This window comes from Podarcis vaucheri, assembly GCF_965113315.1.
Source record: "Podarcis vaucheri genome assembly, chromosome: 2".
NCBI lineage: Eukaryota > Metazoa > Chordata > Lepidosauria > Squamata > Lacertidae > Podarcis > Podarcis vaucheri.
This window is the reverse complement of record NC_138760.1, coordinates 63,810,184-63,828,808: the sequence shown is the minus strand read 5'-3', so window position 1 is coordinate 63,828,808 and position 18,625 is coordinate 63,810,184. Positions and strand designations below refer to the sequence as shown.

The 18,625-nt window shown below is 42.1% G+C and overlaps 1 protein-coding gene across 2 annotated transcripts; it reads right to left on the bottom strand.

The window, feature by feature from the left end:
• Positions 1-10,503: 10,503 nt before the first annotated feature.
• Positions 10,504-18,172, bottom strand: LOC309525905 (uncharacterized protein). Of its 2 annotated transcripts, none has more exons than XM_082211685.1 (4): positions 18,089-18,172; positions 13,690-13,851; positions 12,509-12,994; positions 10,504-11,820 (listed from the first exon to the last, which is right to left on the bottom strand). In XM_082211685.1, the coding sequence occupies exons 2-4, from the start codon at positions 13,840-13,842 to the stop codon at positions 11,491-11,493; spliced, it is 969 nt and encodes a 322-aa protein (XP_082067811.1). In that variant the 5' UTR covers positions 13,843-13,851; positions 18,089-18,172; the 3' UTR covers positions 10,504-11,490. The 2 variants fall into 2 exon arrangements, with proteins under 2 accessions (XP_082067811.1, XP_082067810.1); XM_082211684.1 differs by lacking the exon at positions 18,089-18,172 and adding an exon at positions 17,586-17,944.
• Positions 18,173-18,625: the final 453 nt, after the last annotated feature.

Below are 18,625 nucleotides of genomic sequence, written 5' to 3'. Positions count from 1 at the left end.
TTATTATAGCATCCTGTTCTGGCAGTGGCCAATCAGCTGCCTACAGGGAGAATTCTTTCCTCCTCTCTTAATACTAGAACCTGGAGTCAGCCAATTAAGCTTAATGGCAAGAGAGTCAGAACAGACAAGAGGAAGTACCTCTTTACATGGTTAAAACGATGCCGTTTAAGACACAGTGAGGGCTATAAAGTTAGAGGGTTTAAAAAGGGGATTAGACAAATTCATTGAGAATGCCCCAGCATCTCCTGAGGTGGTTTGGAGACACATTGCACTCTACTGATCCTTCATAAGAAGCCCTCCATGTTTGGTGCAGTGACGCTGAACAGGGTGGGATTCTGCCCAATCCCAAGCATGTTACTAGGAGGACTGGCTTGAGAGAATAAAGGCTACAGATCAAGCTCACAGGGAATCATGCTGGAAATATTAATTTTCTGTATTTCACAGCATTGTTGACAAAGCATTGCCTAAAATCATTGTTTCTCGAAGTTTTGATGGGTTTCGGGGTGTTGTTTTTTTAAAAAAAATTGTAACTGAAACATAAGTTGAACACACCGGTGGACCTTTTAAAATTCAAGGCTATTTGCTTAGATTGGTGATGTATATTTGCAAATATCATACAATATATTCAGAGCACCAGTACTTCCCCCTGCCTTGCTTTGAGTCATTCCTCAGATATCCTTTAGGCAGCAGTGTGTGCTTATAATTTGATCGTTTTTTAAAATAAATAAATAAACAAACAAACAAGCCCCAGCACCTGTTCACCTGCTTTCTTCAGCTGATTATAACAAACAAAAAGCAAAGACAGGAGCAAACTGATTCAAGAGGACTTCTGTGCTATTCAAGTTCTGATTACAACAAATAGAATAAAACTGTTCTTCCCCCATGACAAAAAAACAACAACACAATTTTGTAGTGACATAGAGAGTGAGCTCCTACATGTGAATATGCAACCACCACCATGTGGATTGATTCATTTCTATTCATTCCATTTCTACGCTCCCATAACAGAGCTTTGACAACTGGAGCTCGCCTTGCACTCATGGAGTCGGGCTCTTCCCCATGTGTTCCTTACTTATATACTACTGCCTAGCTTCCCTCAAATTCTGCTACAGCCAGTTACAGTAAATTTGGAGACACTGTTTGTTTGTTTTTTCCTTTCTTTATTTTAAGGGGCACATGAATCAATAGCTGAGCTTCACCAGACTCCAGTGGGTGGAAATTTAAAGAGCAAGATTTAGGTCAGCTGTATAGGATGGGTTTTAATGGGTAGGGGAGGATATCTTAATTCCCTTTTATGCCTCCAGGCATCCACATGTATGAGTTAAGCAGAGTTTTAAAATCCCCTTCTTGACAGCCAACTGAAAGCATAGGAATTAGACTGCAAAGCCTCCTTTTGAGCAAGTCCAGCTAACAAAGTAAACTGGCTGCCCCTTTTCTTACCCTGTTTAACAAAGAAATAGGTTGTTCTCATATGCCTTCAGCTTGACGGTGTGTACATCCATTCAAGGAGTGATGGGAGTCTGTTCAACCTGACATGTCTCAGTGCAAAGAAACATGTGTGGCAGGTCCTTATCTGAGACATATTGTCTGTAGATGACACAGCCTTGACCACACACTCCAACGAAGCTCTGCAGAGACTCATTGGCCATTTTGCCCAAGCCAGCAGGGGGTTTGGCTTTATCACCAGCCTGACAAAGACCAGCATCCTAAGTCAGGGCATCGCCAGCACTCCACACATCAGCATTGGTGACCACATACTTGTGGTGGTAGACAATTTTGTCTACCTGGGTTTCACCATAACCAGTAATCTCTCCGCTGAGCTGGACAAATGTGTTGGCAAGACAGCTACGGCAATGGCTCACCTCTCCAAAAACGTATGGGAGAATGTGATGCTAATGTCCAATACCAAGATGAAGGTATACCAGCCTTGCGTGCTGAGCATGCTACTTTATATAGCAGTGCATCATGGGCAATTTACAACCATCAGGAGCGACGCCTCAAGGCCTTCCACATGTGCTGCGTCAGGAAGATTTTGGGCATTACATGGCAGGACAGAGTCTCAAACAAAGATGTGCTGTCCTAAGTCCACATATCCAGAATGTTCACACTATTGTCTCGGTGACGTCTACACTGGCTTGGTCATGTCCACAGAATAAAAGATGGTCGCATCCCCAAGGACGTGCTCTATGGACGTGCTCTATGGGAGGAGTGCAGAGAGTAGAAACGCCATGGTGCATATGCAGCAGCACAACCAGATGCAACAAAACATGTCTCTCCTGTATCAGTCTCTACACCACAGCAGGCGCTGTAACTCTCCAACAGGTTGACTTCATCATTGTTTCCTGAGATAGATGGATGCCAGTCAGGACTGCAGTTCTATCCCACTACCCTGGAAATTAGTGGCCACAAACTCAGTGAGGTTTACTTCTTAGTAAACATGGATAGGATTATGTTGCAACTACGGGGGAGGGGGGAGAGGTGTTTTTCACCCTTCACATTCCATGGCTTGACACATCTTGACACAATGGCATAGAAAATTTATTCCCATCATCAAATGACTTGGTCTCAGAGGTTTGAGTAGAAATAAATTCTGCCAATAAGAAACAAGACAGAAACTATTTGTCATATTGTCTGGAGGATCACGCTTTTCAAAGCACCATATGTTTTTTCAAATTAATTTCTGATTAATTTATGAGACAGTCATATAAATTACCTATGAACAGGCATTAACTCAGTTAACAGGAGATCTCCACATCTTAAGCAGATGATGCAAAAGAGCAGCTAAGCTTCTCTTAATGCAAGCTTCTCACACCCCCCCCCCCAAACAAATTGGAGCGATATTTCCATAAGTAGAAAAGCTGTCATCTTTAAAGGTTCTTTAAATTATATTCTGTGGCTTTGACTGTGTGTGGTGATGTAACCAGCTCTAAATAGCTTATTTAAGCATTTAATGTCAATTTTTTAGTTCTCACTCTTTATATATTTTTATTTCATTGTTCATTGTATGTGAACGAAACATTTTTGTCTAACAGTGTCATAAAAATGATGTAAAGATTCAATTGCACATAACATGTGGTGCTTTTGAAAAGCATCCTCCAGGTTGCTGCGTAATATTTCAGCTGTGCGTTGATGACTAAGACCTAATAGTTGAAGCAGTCCGATGGGGATACATCTGCCAGATATAAATATTTATGAAAGGAAAACGGGGAAGAAAGAATAAGGACCATTAATCATCTCTCATCATAAACCATTAGATGCTAGCGAGGCTCATTTGGAACCAGACACTGTCACACAACCCCACAACCAACAGTGTCATCTTATACATGTCTACTCCAAACTAAGTCCATTGAGTTCAATGAGGCTTACTCCCAGGGAAGCAGAACTAGGACTGGTCTAAAAATAAAAAAGAGTAAGAAAATATTGTCCTCCAAGGACTAAGTTACAGTGTAATCCCATCCAATGCTATTGAATATCTGCCTCAAATAAGCAGGAGGTAAATCACTTTAAAAATTCCTATTTTTCTTTGTTAGCTGAGCTCTGGGATGAAAAGGAAGCATCTATGTAATACACAATTAAGTAAACCCTTAACACATAATAATAAAAGCTTGGATACTATACCTCATGCTTATTACTGTTAAAAACAAATAATACTCAGAGCCATTTGAAGAAGAGACAAATGATTAATTAAGGCTATATTCATATGTCACAATAAGCTATGATTTAACATGATAGAAATGAGATTTGGTGAGCCTCAGGCCACACTGCCTGCCCACATCCTCCTCTGGCAGTGCCATGTGGAGGCATCTGAAATCGTTTGCATCTGTTTTTGAATAACCACAGTTTGTTGTGTCATCTGAACTGTGGCTAATCTTAACTATGGTTTCTTTGAAAGAAGCCAACTTTAAACCATAGTTTATGAAGCTGGCTTGTTTCAAGAAACCATAGTTCAAATTAACCATAGTTTAGGGTTCGGACAAAATGTTTAACTGTGGTTAATCAAACACAGAAAAGGCTGTTTATAGTTGCTCTCACAGTACGTACCTAGGGGAACATTTCTCTCAGTTGCAGTGAGAGCTAAGGTCCTTCGCAGCAATGCAGTATTGACAGCACCGCTCATTAAAACAAGTGTTTCTTTGGTGAAGACGGATGATCATGCGTGTGATAAGTTAGGCCAAGTTGGTATTAGGCAAATGAGATACCGCCTAAAGGGTCTCATGTGTTTGTTTTTAAAGCCATCTCCTCTTCACAAAAATCTTCAGCATTAGCTTTCCTTTCCGTGTGTGTGTGTGTGTGTGTGTGTGTGTGAGAGAGAGAGAGAGAGAGAGAGAGAGAGAGAGAGAGAGAGAGAGAGAGAAAGATCTCTGTCAGCTTCTGCTGAGGACTTTTCTCCCCTCAGCTGGGGATGCTGCTGCTCTGCCAGACACAACACAATATCTTCCAAAATTCCCGATAATGTGAGGCCCTTTTCCTGCCCACAATTACGTGCAGTTATCCTGCAGCCCACACTCTCTCTGGCATACAAGCTTGAGGATAAATACTATTTGTGTTGCAAACCTGGAAAGCAGGAGGCCCACTAGTTATCAGGACATCTTCACATCATTGGGAACAGCTTGTATTGTATGTGGCACCATAGATGTGGAGAAAAGAGAGCTTATGGGAATCATATTATTGTGTACAGAATGGTACAGGAGGGATAAGGATCATAGCTGGCTGGGCTGACTCATTTTGTGTGCTTCTATTCTTCTCCTTTTAAACCTGAGATAATAATGTTATATGACCAGGCACCATAAATACTGCATAGGATAAGAATTAGCTCTACGTCTCCCAGATGTTTCTACTCCTAGTTGCCCAGCAAGTGTCCACTTACAATTATCTTTTTTAAAAAGTATTTTAAAAAGCACAAAACTCCAAATTTAGGGCAACTCTTTTATTTGGACTGAGCTTTAAAGGCAGAATATATAAAAGGATTTTGAACCAATATGATCAAGAGGAGAACATGATGCAGAAGCTACCCCTCTTTTGACTCTGACTGCAATTTTCATCATCTGCAGATCTGGTGCAAGTCAAAGGATTCCAGGTGGTGAGGGAATTCCGGGAGCTGTTAATCAGAGGTCTCGGCAATGCCTTTAGAGACTGCTATATTTATGGAGGGAGATTCATTCCAGTCATCCTGTATTTTTATATTCTCCTGGTTTTTCAACTCTGACTCACTGTGAGCTGTGAATTAGGAAGTCCTTTGTTCAAACCTCTCTTTTATTATAAAGTCACTAGGTGACTTTCGGCAAGCCACTTGCTTTCCCTTTGAAGCAGTAAGCGGAGCAAAAGTGAAAAAGAATAAGGGCGAAGATCTCGTATCTTGCCAAACTTGTCATAAAAGCAGAGAGAGATGTGGGAGAAGCTGATTCAGTCCAAATGGCCTGCTGCATACCTGTCACATATGGGGTTGTATCCAGGGTTAGCACGGCTTGGAGTAGACCCATTCAAATTAATGAGCATGACTTACTTAAATTCATTAATTGCAGTGGACAGGGGGAGACTTAAAGGTAAAGGGACCCCTGACCATTAGGACCAGTCGTGAACAACTCTGGGGTTGTGGTGCTCATATCGCTTTATTGGCCGAGGGAGCCGGCGTACAGCTTCCGGGTCATGTGGCCAGCATGAGTAAGCCGCTTCTGGCGAACCAGAGCAGCGCACGGAAACGCTGTTTACCTTCCCGCTGGAGCGGTACCTATTTATCTACTTGCACTTTGACATGCTTTCGAACTGCTAGGTTGGCAGGAGCAGGGACCGAGCAACGGGAGCTCACCCCATCGTGGGGATTTGAACCGCCGACATTCTGATCAGCAAGTCCTAGGCTCTGTGGTCTAACCCACAGCACCACCCGCATCCCAGGGGGAGACTTACCGGTACCCAATTTGAAACTCCATTCAGCTTGGTCATGTGACTAACTCAGCAAAAGATATGCCGACAAAAAGGGTGGTACAAGTATACCCCGATTTTAAAGGCTTATTTTCCCTCTGCCAGGTTTGGGTTGGCCTGATGCTGAACTGAGTTTGGAATAGGGGTAAATTTCGCTGGTTTGCTTTAGTCTGGCATAAATTATACTGGCTTCCTAGAGTTTGAATTACTCTATCCAATAACTTAAAAGATCTCTCTCTCTGACACACACACACACACACACACGTGTGAGAGATGTGTGTGAGAGATTACTGTTTTATCTATTTTTTGGAATTATTGGCAATCAAGCCAGAGTTCCTAGACAAAAGTGTTTGTGGAATGGTTCAACCATAAAAAGTGCATGCCTGAAATTGAACCACAACAACTGTCACAGTGTTCCCTTTGGAGGAACCAAACAAATCATGTGAATCAGGATCTAAAATGCAAACCTAGTTCCAAATTGACATTTTGCAGAGCATTCAGATCTGTGCAAAATTCAAAGGAGCTTTCAACATGCTGTTAGTGAAAATAGTGCAGAAATGCATTGGATGTAGCTCATTTAGTGCTGAATGGACAAAGCAATCCCAGGTCAAGGTGCTGCTCTTAAAACCATCCGAATAACAAGGGAATCTCTGAATGGAAGCAAGGCAGCTTCATAATAAAAAAAAACCCTTTCCATTTTTATATGAACCAGAAAGGGGGAAACTCTATAAGCCTCTTTTGTTGAATGCCAAGTTCTGCAGCTCTGTGATATGTGTGACGTTCCAAAGCTTAGTTTCTAACCAGAGTTCAAAGCTAAGTTATTAAGTCAGATTCATGGGGAGAGGCAAGAGCTTAGATGTACAGGCGCTGTGTTTCAGTGTAACCATTTAGTCCGTTAAACAGCCTTAAAACAGACCCTGTTAGCTCTTTATGTAGTTTTCTGCAGCTTGCTTTGCACTTTCATTTTCAAAACTCTGGGGTTTGAGAAAACCTCACTGGGGCAGTGGACACGGGCACCAACGCTTCCCAGAGCACAACTGGTTATTTCATTAAAGATGCCCTTATGGAGTATGGATTCAAAAACTGCTTGTATCAGCAAGAATCTTGCCATTAACTCAGGGATGGCACATCCTGTTTCACTGTGTGAGGCAAAATGGGAAGATGCTGCCCCAGTGACGGCCACAAAGTGCCAGCAGTGGTGCCAGCTTGCTGAAATATTGTGAGATCTCATGTGCTGTGTGAGATCTCATGAGATCTTGGTGAGATCTCTTCAGAAACCAGTTCCACTGCTGTTTCTCCACGGGGGCGCCACTTTTTGGGCTTCAGCCACTTGAGGTGACTGCCTCGCTTTGCCTCATGGGTGGGTTGACCCTGCGTTAACTTTTTATTCATCAGTCATGAGGAGCACGATTCCACTGCGGTTGACATGCTCTGTTGTTTCCTGGTGGCAATACATTGGCCAAATAAGAGGAGAAAGAAAAATATTCTTTTGGGGCAGCTGTTGGAAGTTGTGATGCATCATGCCACTTGAGTTTTAAGCTGACACCTCTGTATTGTGGCTGACTATGCTTGCAACCAAGAAGACATCAGTGGCAGCCAGTGAGGTGACCTGGGTAGGGCTCAGTTCATCTTCCAGCTTCTCCACAGAGTAGGAGTCACATCAGCACATGTGGAGGACCTGGCGATTACAGCTGAGGTAAAAATTAACTACTAAACTAAAAATATCAAAGGGAACGAAACAGAGACACATTTTGGGTGCATTGACACACTTATATTATGCACAGTGCAAAAGAGGAGCACATGGGATCTCCTCCATGTTACAAAATATTTCCGTTGCCATGACTGCATGTGGTAATGGAAACTGCCACATAACTGGAATGTGATGACCTAACGAATATAAGAACTGATGTAATTTGACCTCACGTCTTCCAGAAAGAGCGGAAATTTGGGTTTTGTTGTAATGGTGATGATAATGATGATAGAGAGAACAACAACAACAAAGAAGGTTGGTTGCACTTACTGAGAGAGAGGGAAGGAGTGAGGCATGGGGAGCTGCTCCTACCAGCTGCTCCTGGAAGACAGGGACAGAAATTATATTCCTCCAGTGCAGGATTAAAGTTGGGTTTAAAGCAGAGTAAAACAGGGCAGTCTGGCCATTGTCCAACAGAGACCTCTATACACTGAGAGGGATTTCAAGTCCCAGAGGGCACATGAGGTTTCCAATGGAACCTGATTTGCATGACAGGGGATAGCCAAGACTATTCTGGACCAAGATAAGCAAAAGGTCCAGTATCCAATCTTTGGCTTGTAGGAACAGGTGAGAAATTCAATTCAGTTTGCTTTTAAAAATGAACCTACCTAATCCACACTTTCTGAAACATATGAACTGAAACCCAGCCATTCCTTGAAATTTATACTTTTCTGAATTTTGCTACACAGTTTTCCAGTCAAGTAACATTCCAGTCAGGTAAGTGTATATATTTGTGAAAATAAAGTACAAAAAATGAATCCTATTAGGCAAAACTGCATACATATCTGCATATCAGGAGAAATTAGCACTCCAATGCTGAGGAATCTGCACGAGGACTTTTTTTTTTTTTAAAAAAGTAGAAACTTATTGTGAAAATGAGCAACTGAGCAAATCCAAAACTGACAGATCTGCCCATTTCTACCTGGCAACTCTGGACAGGGCAAATCCCCTGCTTGAAACCTTGCAGAGATGCTGCTCCCAGATAGTATACATGACAAATATATGGTTATTGGTGGGCTACAAGGCATGTATGAGATTAGAAGCACTCCATCATGTTATAACAGAGAGCTTGAGATGAGTCTTGAGGGTAATAATACCTGGACAATGTCAAAACCATTTAAATAAACACTGGGTATGTAGCAGTGGCAATTTAGATTCAGCCACATTCCCTGCATTTATTTTCAGATATAGAAACAGGGAAGAATGGTTTATTTATTTTGATTTCCCTCCCACTTTGCCTAAGGGATTCAAGGTATTCTCTGAAAACTCTTTGAGGTCAGAGATAGTGACTGGGCCACAAAACAAAGCAAACAAAACCCCTCTAGCTAAATACTTTTGGTGGAAGTCAAACTCCTAACAGGGAAACAAAAGGTGGTGGTGATGATGATGGGTACTTTTTCATTTTGATTCAAAATGGAGGCCCATCCAGTCTCTTGTGAGAAGTCCCTGAAGATCCACCAATATAGCCCATTTCATTATTAAAAGAAAGCATTTTGTTGAGGCTTGTTTTTAAAAATTAACTTTGTGGATTCATGAGATTAAAGGATTATATGAGATCAATGGAAACTACATGGTGTGTTTCTAAGTAATTGTGGATTGTTTTGGAAACTTGAAAGAACCACTAATAATATTGAAATATTGAGGTCTCAGAGCAATAATTATGGATTTTTCAAGTAGAAAGATAAAAGTAAACAAGCTCCAGTCTGCCAAGACTTTACTGACATATTTGTCATTCCCAAATGAGGCGTTTTCCTTGGTGAAGGCTATATCGTGCCCTTTTCTAATTCAATGCTGACATATGGAGAAAGTTTTGAGAAATTCATCCTGTGCTCTGTTAACTCTCTTACATAGAACAACACAAATGAAAATTTGTTTAGTGAGTGTTCTTTACGCAAGGAAACTGCAGTTAGCCTTCTTGTTAATGATCTCTATTCTGCCATTGCATGGTTCCATGGGGGAAATATTTAAAAAATAACTTTCCATATGATAATGTGAAGTGAAGTGCTTAATGATTTTGCTTCAGATTTACTTTCATAATCCAGAAAGCCTATAATGCACTTATCTCCAAAATCCTTGATTTCTTAGATTCATTGTTCATATAAATCATACAGAAAAGCCAGTATAGAGGAGCTAATTTTAGATATATCCCGTAGCTAGAAATGAGGGCTTTATTTGATCCTCTGAATGTTTAGAAATGCAAAAATTAAGCTTCATGATAATCTTTTATGGTGTTTTTTTTTTTTACAACTCTTCAGCATCACTCCCTCTAACAGAAAATTTAGGAGCTAGAGTGTTGACAAGATTAGGGCCACAGTGGGACTACTGAGAATCTTAGAGCAAGGCAGTGCTTTTTTTCTAAAAAAATATATTTAGGGGTACTCTCATTTTCCTACTCATATTGAAATATTGTCCCTCAACGAGGCCAAACTTAGATTTACAACTTAGATTCACAAAGGGGTATGCATACCTCTGTGTCCCCCCCCCCAAAGAAAAAGCACTGGAGCAAGGTATTTGAAAGTGACTGAGTGGCAAAATCAAAACAGATTCCATTATACTTTCCCAATTTTGTCTGCAGCTCTAGTTACCACAGGATTTTTTTGGCATTCCTAAAAGCAGTTGGGCTTATTGCTTATGCCTAAGGAATTGCTTATAGCACATGATGCAGTTTTAAACAGGTCTGATCCTGTACCGTGTTTGCGTGGAAGTCTGTCCGAGGCCATTTTTAAGCTGCTCTGGGCTTCTTGGGGGAAACATTTGTCCAATTATATGTGGTTGCTCGTACATATTGAGTTACTCATGAACAGTCTCGAAGAACACACATTTTAAAACATGGCACATTAATAAATAGTTGTATTTATTAAGTTTTTATACAAAATAGTCCCTCCCTATCCATAGCTCATATCAAACATAACAAAATACAGGAACTATTTTTTGTTGTTTTTTATCACGGAGAAAAATAGTATTGCTTGGAAGATGTCTTATCAGCAGTCATACTAGTAATTTGAAGACTTCTACATCCTCTTCAAAGGCTCCATGCCTCTCCTTTCTTCTCCCGCATTTCTCTAAACTCTGACAAAGAATCAGCTGGTAAAGATGGCAATGAATAATGCATCTTTCATTCCTACAGACTGAAAGTTGCTGTTTAGTGGGCAATTACAACACCTCTGTTACATACTGAATCTTTGTTATGCTGTTGGCCAGGATGGAGAATTGATCAGGTTGTCCCTGTCTTCCTTTTGTAACAGGAGTGCTTGTAGAGGGCATTGTCAGTGGCAGCAACCAGAGATGATTGCTCATTAGATTAAGTACACTAGTTTTTCATCTGCAGTATATTGTCCTCCATGCCTCAATATGCAAATTCTACACTTTTTGCAGCTGAACTATTTGGTTGCAGAAAGACTTCTCTTCTCAGATTTTCTCAGCATGAGTTTTTGTGGTAGAGAGAGAAGCTAAATCTCAAACCACATATCAACGTCTTATTTTAAACAGTGGTATGAGGGGGCTTATTTTGGGAACTTACCTTGATCATGACAAAATTCTTCTTTTCTTCAACAATTTGAGAGTCTGATTGATCATCTATAGGGTTGGCAGTTTTTTTTTTAAAAAAATGATAACTTTTTCATCTCCTTTATCTTCTGCCAGAGATGGTCAATTTCTCCAAGTTCAAGCAAAAGCTAGTTGAACATTTCTCCCATTTTTTCAATGGCTCAACTTAATATGAATAACAGTTTCTTATTAAAATGTTTCAATATAAATTATTACTAGGCCGTGCAATGGTAAGAGTCCTTAAAACCATGCCTGTGATTTCAATCCCAGTTCAGTCAGCACACTGAACAGCCATTGTCATTGTCCCGAGTTTCTGGTAAAGTTCCTTCACTTTCCATACCAAACATTTCCAGTGCATCTCTGCTGCTACAGAGCACATTACTTGAGGTTTCTGGTCCGAGAAGCAATTTCCCATACGTTCTATAATATGGAAAGTAACCGCTGTCAGAAGGTGATTGCCTCAGGTTTAAAATTTCATCGAAGAGAGAGAGGTCAGAATCGCAGGACTCAACAATGGAGTCAGTTAATACTTGGTTTTCAGTGAACTGAAGACTCTCAGAACATTGGCTGGTATCCTCTGATGTTTCACAGTTTTCCTGAATATCCTGAAAACATAAAGGGGTGGTGGTCAAAATTCATGGATTATGTGAACTAAGGACCAGTCCCTAATAACTGTGGACTACTTTGGGATGCTCTTTCAGAAATCTATGGGCCTCAGATCTGTGAAGTGTGAGTGTTGGAACCTCTTTGTCATTATTATTTATGTATCCCTAATGGGCATGAAAATATTGTAACAAATAACGAATTTGACAAAAGAAGCAATAATTGTTCCAAAATAATAAACAGATAAGAGTATAGCGTTCCCAGGGAGTGGTTAGACAACCTCACACCTCTAAATTGCTAACCTTCATACTGGCTTTTCTCTTTTTAAAAAAGACTACAGGTGTTTTAATACACATAATTATATGTAACGTTTAGTTAGGCCCTAAATCTCATAGGAGAGCAGCGACAGAAATGATGTTCTGTCATCCATAAAGCACCTAATAATAATAATAATAATAATAATAATAATAATAATAATAATAATTTATCATTTATACCCTGCCCATCTGGCTGGGTTTCCCCAGCCACTCTGGGTGGCACCCAATCGAATATGAAAAACACAGTACAGCCTTAAACATTAAAAACTTCCCTAAACAGGGCTGCCTTCAGGTGTCTTTTAAAAGTAAGATATAAAGGGAATTATTGTATGATATTGGGTTCAACGTAAGATTTGGCCTTTCTTGTACTTACAGGACCTTCAGATACTTCCTCAGTTTCACAGCTAATTTCACTCTTGATTTCCTCTGCATTGTTTGCCACACTCCCTTCGCTCCCTGCTCTACTGTGTATTTCACCGGGAAGATCAGAGCTGCCAAAGTATTCCTCATATGTTCTATAATATGGAAAATATCCTGTGGTGAGACTCACGTCCTTTAGAGGCTCATCTTCATACTTAGGATTAAAGACACAGCCATCGCTTTGAACTTCTTCTCCTTCTGCGTTCTCATGGCTCAGTTCTATATTTACCTGCAGAGGGATTTCCACAAGGTTTGAGTATGTCCTGTAATAAGGTATGAACTCATTACTGGGCGCCACATCACTTGAGAAGAACAAATCGTTAAAAATGGTCCACTCGGTATTGAAATCCTCCGCACTATTCTCAGCTGACTTGGAGGTTTCTTGACAGGAGAGAGTTGGTGCTTTTTCCTTTGTTTCTTTCAAACTTTCTTGGCTTTTCTAGAAAGAAAATGGCAAAGGTTAATGTACTGAAAGGTCCGCAATCATAATTTCAGACATCGATGATCTATTATCTAATAACAATGATTGATTCTGCACACACACCACTTGTAAGCAGAGATGTAAGAATGCATTGTTTTCCATTCCTCCCTGTAACCGTCTCATGCAACACTGTTTCCACTCTGCTGCAGTTCGCCCTGTGGCGAAACCAGTATTACATCTCTGAACATTGTGAGATAGGGAGAGGGCTATCACTCAGTGCAGAGCATCTCCTTTGCATGCTAAAGGTCCCAGGTTCAATTTCTGGCATCTCTAGGTAGGGCTGGGCAAGAAACCTGCCTTAAAAATCCCAGCGAGGCATCTTTTGCATGCTGCTGAGCAGGCACAGAGAGGGTCCCTTGGAGGTTGCTGTAGAGACAGAGGGAGGGGCCTGACATAGAGGCCTAGGAAGTGAAGGGGGAGCCACAAGCCAGTCTGGACAACAGTGTCACTAAGACAGGAGCAACCTTTAGAAGTCTCTGTGTGTTCTTTGTTCTGCTTTCCTTCATAAAGAAACTAATTGTAAGATAGCCAAATATTTCACTCTTTTTCTCTCATCTGTGAATGACCTGCTCTCCTTGTCGGCTCCCTGACATTGAAGGGCTAGGTCCTGGAGGGTGCTTGCACTTCTTTCACAGAGTTAGAGGAGGCCATACCTCCTTTGACTGCAACCTTTTCTTTAACTTCCCAGTGTTCTTCCAGGGTGAAATTCCATTTTTCTGTTTCCTCATGAATCGGCAGCGTGCTTTCGGCTTATAATTCCTTTCATCCTGGGTTACTTTAGCCTCTGAGCTGTCCTCCTCCTTCATCGTGTGTAGCTTTAAGGTGGAAATAAACAAAAAGGTCATCACGTGTGTGCTCCATGAATTTAGTCACCAAAACCAGGTGCTAATACCCATAAAATCACAGTCAGGCTACCCCCACTGAGACACTTTTACTATGAAACTAGCTAACTGCATATCCATGCAATGGGTAAGAGGTTGGCAGGACAAAGCCTCTTCTTCTACCAGAGGGAAGGAGTTTTGAGCAGGAGCCGGTTCCAGCGTTGGCAGGGGGGCATATTCGGCCCCCCTGCATCAGTTATTCCGGCTGCCGCACCGCGTCCTTCAGCCAGCCAATAGGGCTGGCTTGGGGGCGGGGCTTAGCTGTGTTTAAGCGGCTGAGGCAGCGCCATGCCCTTCATTCCACTTCCTGAATTTGACGGATCACCCGCCCTCCCTCCCTTTAGGTCACATCTATGCTTTTGACCTTGCTATGGACTTTGGTTGGTTGCCTTGGTTGCCCAAGGGGCCTGGTAGGGATTTTATCCATTTGGCAAATTGGTACCAGCCTCTTGGTTTTTGCCTACCTGATAGCAAATCGTCACAACTTTTCAAGTATTGGCGGTTAGGCATTGGAATATGTGTGGTATGTCAGAAGGCAGGTTGTAGCCATCACCTACCCCTCCCCTCGTTGGGTATTCCATTAAAGGGATCTGGCAGTCGTGGATCCTGCCCAATGCTCTGCTGGTGGCTAGGGCCATGGCACGACCCGCAGTGACATCAGGGGAAGCTTCCAGTTGTAGCTGCATCAACAAGCTCCTCCCACTGGTTGTTAACCCTCAAATGACTCCCCACTGAGCGGGGTAGAGTCATGTATAGATTGTTTGATCCAATGCCTAAGCCAATACCACTCAAATGCTGTAACCAATAAAGCTGTGGCCTTCTTTAGCCTATTAACCCAAAATACTTGTATCCTTGTGTTCTATTTATCAGTAAGCAGGTGGCGGGTCCTTGACTCACAAAAGGAAAGACTGAAGGACAGTTTGGCATGACAAGGACCTTCTAGGTCATCTGGTTTGCAATAATAGCAGTGTTGCAGCCCTAAGGGGATTCCAGGAGGGTTTCAATACACCTTTGCTCATAAGCAATGCAGAAAAGGGTTTTAGTCCCTGGTGCTTTTCTGAGGATTTTGTGATGCTGCCCTTACCAGCACAACTAGAAAATCAGGGATGACTATTTTTATGATTATTTACTAAATGCATCCATTGCTTTTTCTTTCCATAGGCAGCTCAAAGCGACTTTCCAAAAGTGTGGGATATCAATAACTTGGTACAACATTGTGTAACCTCTTGGAAAACAAATCAGAATAAATTATCAATAACAGTCAACATTGTACAACTTCCTGCAAACTTTGTGCAGGCATAAGAGGGCGAAAACTCCATAAAAAGGTCATCTGGAAGTGCCCTGAGTCATAGGTCCAAATGCAACCAGTCAGAATCATGGCCAAATCCCTATTCAACTGGAACCCTGAGCTCACCAACTCAAGCAGCTCTTTTTGTTTTGTACCTTCAACCCATCTAATGGCAAATAATGGATATGTCTGTATTCTGAACCCCATAACATTATGGGGCTTCACTGAACCTTCTCACAAAGACTTACAACTAAGCTCTCTGCAATATTTAAAAAAGTTTCTCCTATTTATATTAATCTAGCTGCCTGTTTAGCTGATTTGTCATCGTTCTTATGCTGTATAAAAAGATAAAAACATTTCACTCCTTTAATTTCCCCAGAGCTGACACTGTTTTCTCATTTGTCTTGATCAGACCCACCACCCTTCAGCCAAGTTAGTGTGTAAAACAGAAGCCTTGGTTTGGTAACCTTTGTAAACATTGAATTCATTCCACGTTCCCATTTTTGTTGTTGCTGCTCTTCCCTTTTCTTACTCTGGGAGATGCACACATGACTCAGCTCCGTCCCAACAGGATGTAACACATTCCGTCTTCCACCCACTCTTTGCATAATATGGTCCCATTTGGCATCATTCTCTCAAACAAGTTTAAAATGCACTTGTTTGTGCATACAGGCCTTTGGGGAAAGGGGACTGGGACTGTTATTTCCCTCCTGCTGTTCTGTATACTTATACTGCTATCCTGATAGTATTTTTGTACAGCTGTTTCAAATGTTTAAACTGGATTGCTGGGCTAGGTGGTCCTTTGGGCCCCTTCCAACTCTACAATTCTGATTCTATGTGTATGCCACTCTGGGTGGGTTCCTATGGGAGGAAGATGTTAGAATTCCTGCCCCATGATTGCAGTCATGGGATTTTTGTCTGTCACATGATGGTATGTGTTTTGACCCCACAGAGTGGGAAGAGACAGGATGTTTGTGTTACTGTGCTTCAGTGGGGTAAAAATATAATGAATAAATATAGATGCCACGTTATGTCATTATAGGGAATAGAAGGCCCATGCATAGCTCTTCACAGCCTTTCCTATGTCTGCTCAGTTAAGCAAACAGGAGGATGCAGAGATCAGTGGCTCTTCTACTTCCACTGCATGCACTGGCGGAGGAAGAGGAGTGCGGGGGGAGCGCACCGCTCCTGGCAGCACGCTCCCGGTGCGGTGCCATCGCGGCTGCCCTCCCGCCCCTGCCACACCCCCAGGACACGTGCCAGTCCCGCCCCCACCTGCTCTCCGCCTCCCGGTGTCAGAGCATGAAGCTCCACCACTGACTGCATGCCTCTGAAAGCCCATTGCATGGGGACAGTGCAACTGTGTCTTTGTTGCGGTCCTCTCGCAGACATCTGGTTGGCCAGTGTGAGAACCAGATGCTGGGCCATGGGTCTGATTCAGAAGGGTTCATATGTTACACTACCATATTCTGGAACTGCTGGGTGTACATATCCTAAAGCCGAGAGGAAGCACATAAATGTGTATGCAGTAGGCAGGGCCAGCCCAAGACATTTTGGCACCTGAGGCAGACCACAGAAGATGCCTCCCTCCTTACTGGGGAAGAATAGGTGAATATCTACATCAGGAAGAAGGGGAGAATAAAGATCTACATCTGCCTCCCCTGTGGCTCCTGCTACCTGAGATAGTTGCCTCACCTTGCCTCTTGAGTGAACCGGCCCTGGCAGTGTAGGTATGATCAGCAGTGGTAGACATTTCCACCACACTGTCCTGCTCCTGCCCTCCCAGTGAGCAGTAGCAACACAGGCGACAGGAGGTCAGGAGAGCACCACCCCCTGCAGCTCACTACTGAGTATGTTACAGTCAATTAATTTTTTTTACAAACCCCCCCCCACTCCCATTGATTTGAATGGTAGAGATTTAAGCATGTGCTCAATGGTCTCACTGAAGTCAATGATGCTTAAATGTGCTTTGTTTGAATTGTTTCTTGGTTGTGTCTGTGTGAGGCTGTATGATATGGAATATAGGAAGCTGCCTTATACCAAGTCAGATAATTGATCTAGCTCAGGATTACCTGCACTGATTAGCGCAGGCATAGGCATATTCCGGCCCTCCAGATGTTTTGGAACTACAATTCCCATCATCCCTAGCTAACAGGACCAGTGGTCAGGGATGATGGGAATTGTAGTCCCAAACATCTGGAGGGTCGGAGTTTGCCTATGCCTAGATTAGCAGCTTCTCCTCTGGGTTTCCAGCAAGTTTATTTCCCAGCTCTGCTTTGAGATGCTGTGGATTGAACCTGCGACCTTTGGCATGTGTTCTTGAAGGATACAAACAAAAGACCACACTGCTTGCATTTATGCATGAGAGTGTTAAAAGCACCTCCATTGTCTTCTCTTCCTTTTCTAACAATTCCTAGCAGCTACACTGGATGCGATTCCTTTCCAGATGTAACAGTAACTGAAATACACCAACGCTCGAACAGAAAGTCACATTTTTGTAAGGTCTATCTTTGATCTACTAGTGTTTGAAGATTTTTCATCCACACCAACTCCCAAGTGGGTTCTTCTCTTTCAAGCCAAAGACTGTTCTCCAAGAAATGTTTCTTTGAAGGCAACTTCCAGGGCATCCCATAAAGACTTCACAGAGCAAAAGCCCACACATCTCAAAATAAGCCAAAATCATTGGAGGATGGAGAGGATAAAGACTTTTTCTGAACTCAGGAAATTCTGGTTATATTGCTTCCTTTTTCTTTCTTTAGACTATTCCTAATTTTGTATCTCAAACATATGCCAATGAAGTGTGGGTGTGGGCGTAAGAGGAGTGTGTGAGAGATTTTCAAGGGACTCATAGATATATTCAGCTTTCCCCTTTTCATAGCTTACCTTCTGTCAAACCACAGACCTATGAATAGTAGAAGGATTCAGTCATGACATCAAGACGGCAGTTTGTTCTCTCCTTTGGTGAGGTCATAAGTAAGGTTCCAAGAGGCTTCCAACAAGACCAGCTGCATGGAGATTGAGATGAAGATCAGAAGATTCCCCATTTTCCTTTCCTCACATCTTGTCTGACCATGCCATTTTCCTTGATAATAGGAAAAGTGCCGCTAAGATTTAGATATATACATTGTTCATCTTCTTTTGGACCCTATCCTTGTTGTATTTCTTCACGAAACATTATTATACTGGTACTTTGAAATCTCTTGTTCTGGTGTATATTTCAAAATAAGTAAGGTACAAAGATACAATATAGTGGCATGATGTGAGACCGATAATGCTGGGTGTTTGCTAAACTACCGATACGCAACCTCTCATTTATTGTGCAAGTGCAGTGGTTCAGTATCTATGCCATACTATGCCTGAATTGGTTGGACAGAGAAAACATCCATCTTCAGCAATTTGGGCTATTGCAGCAAGTTACCC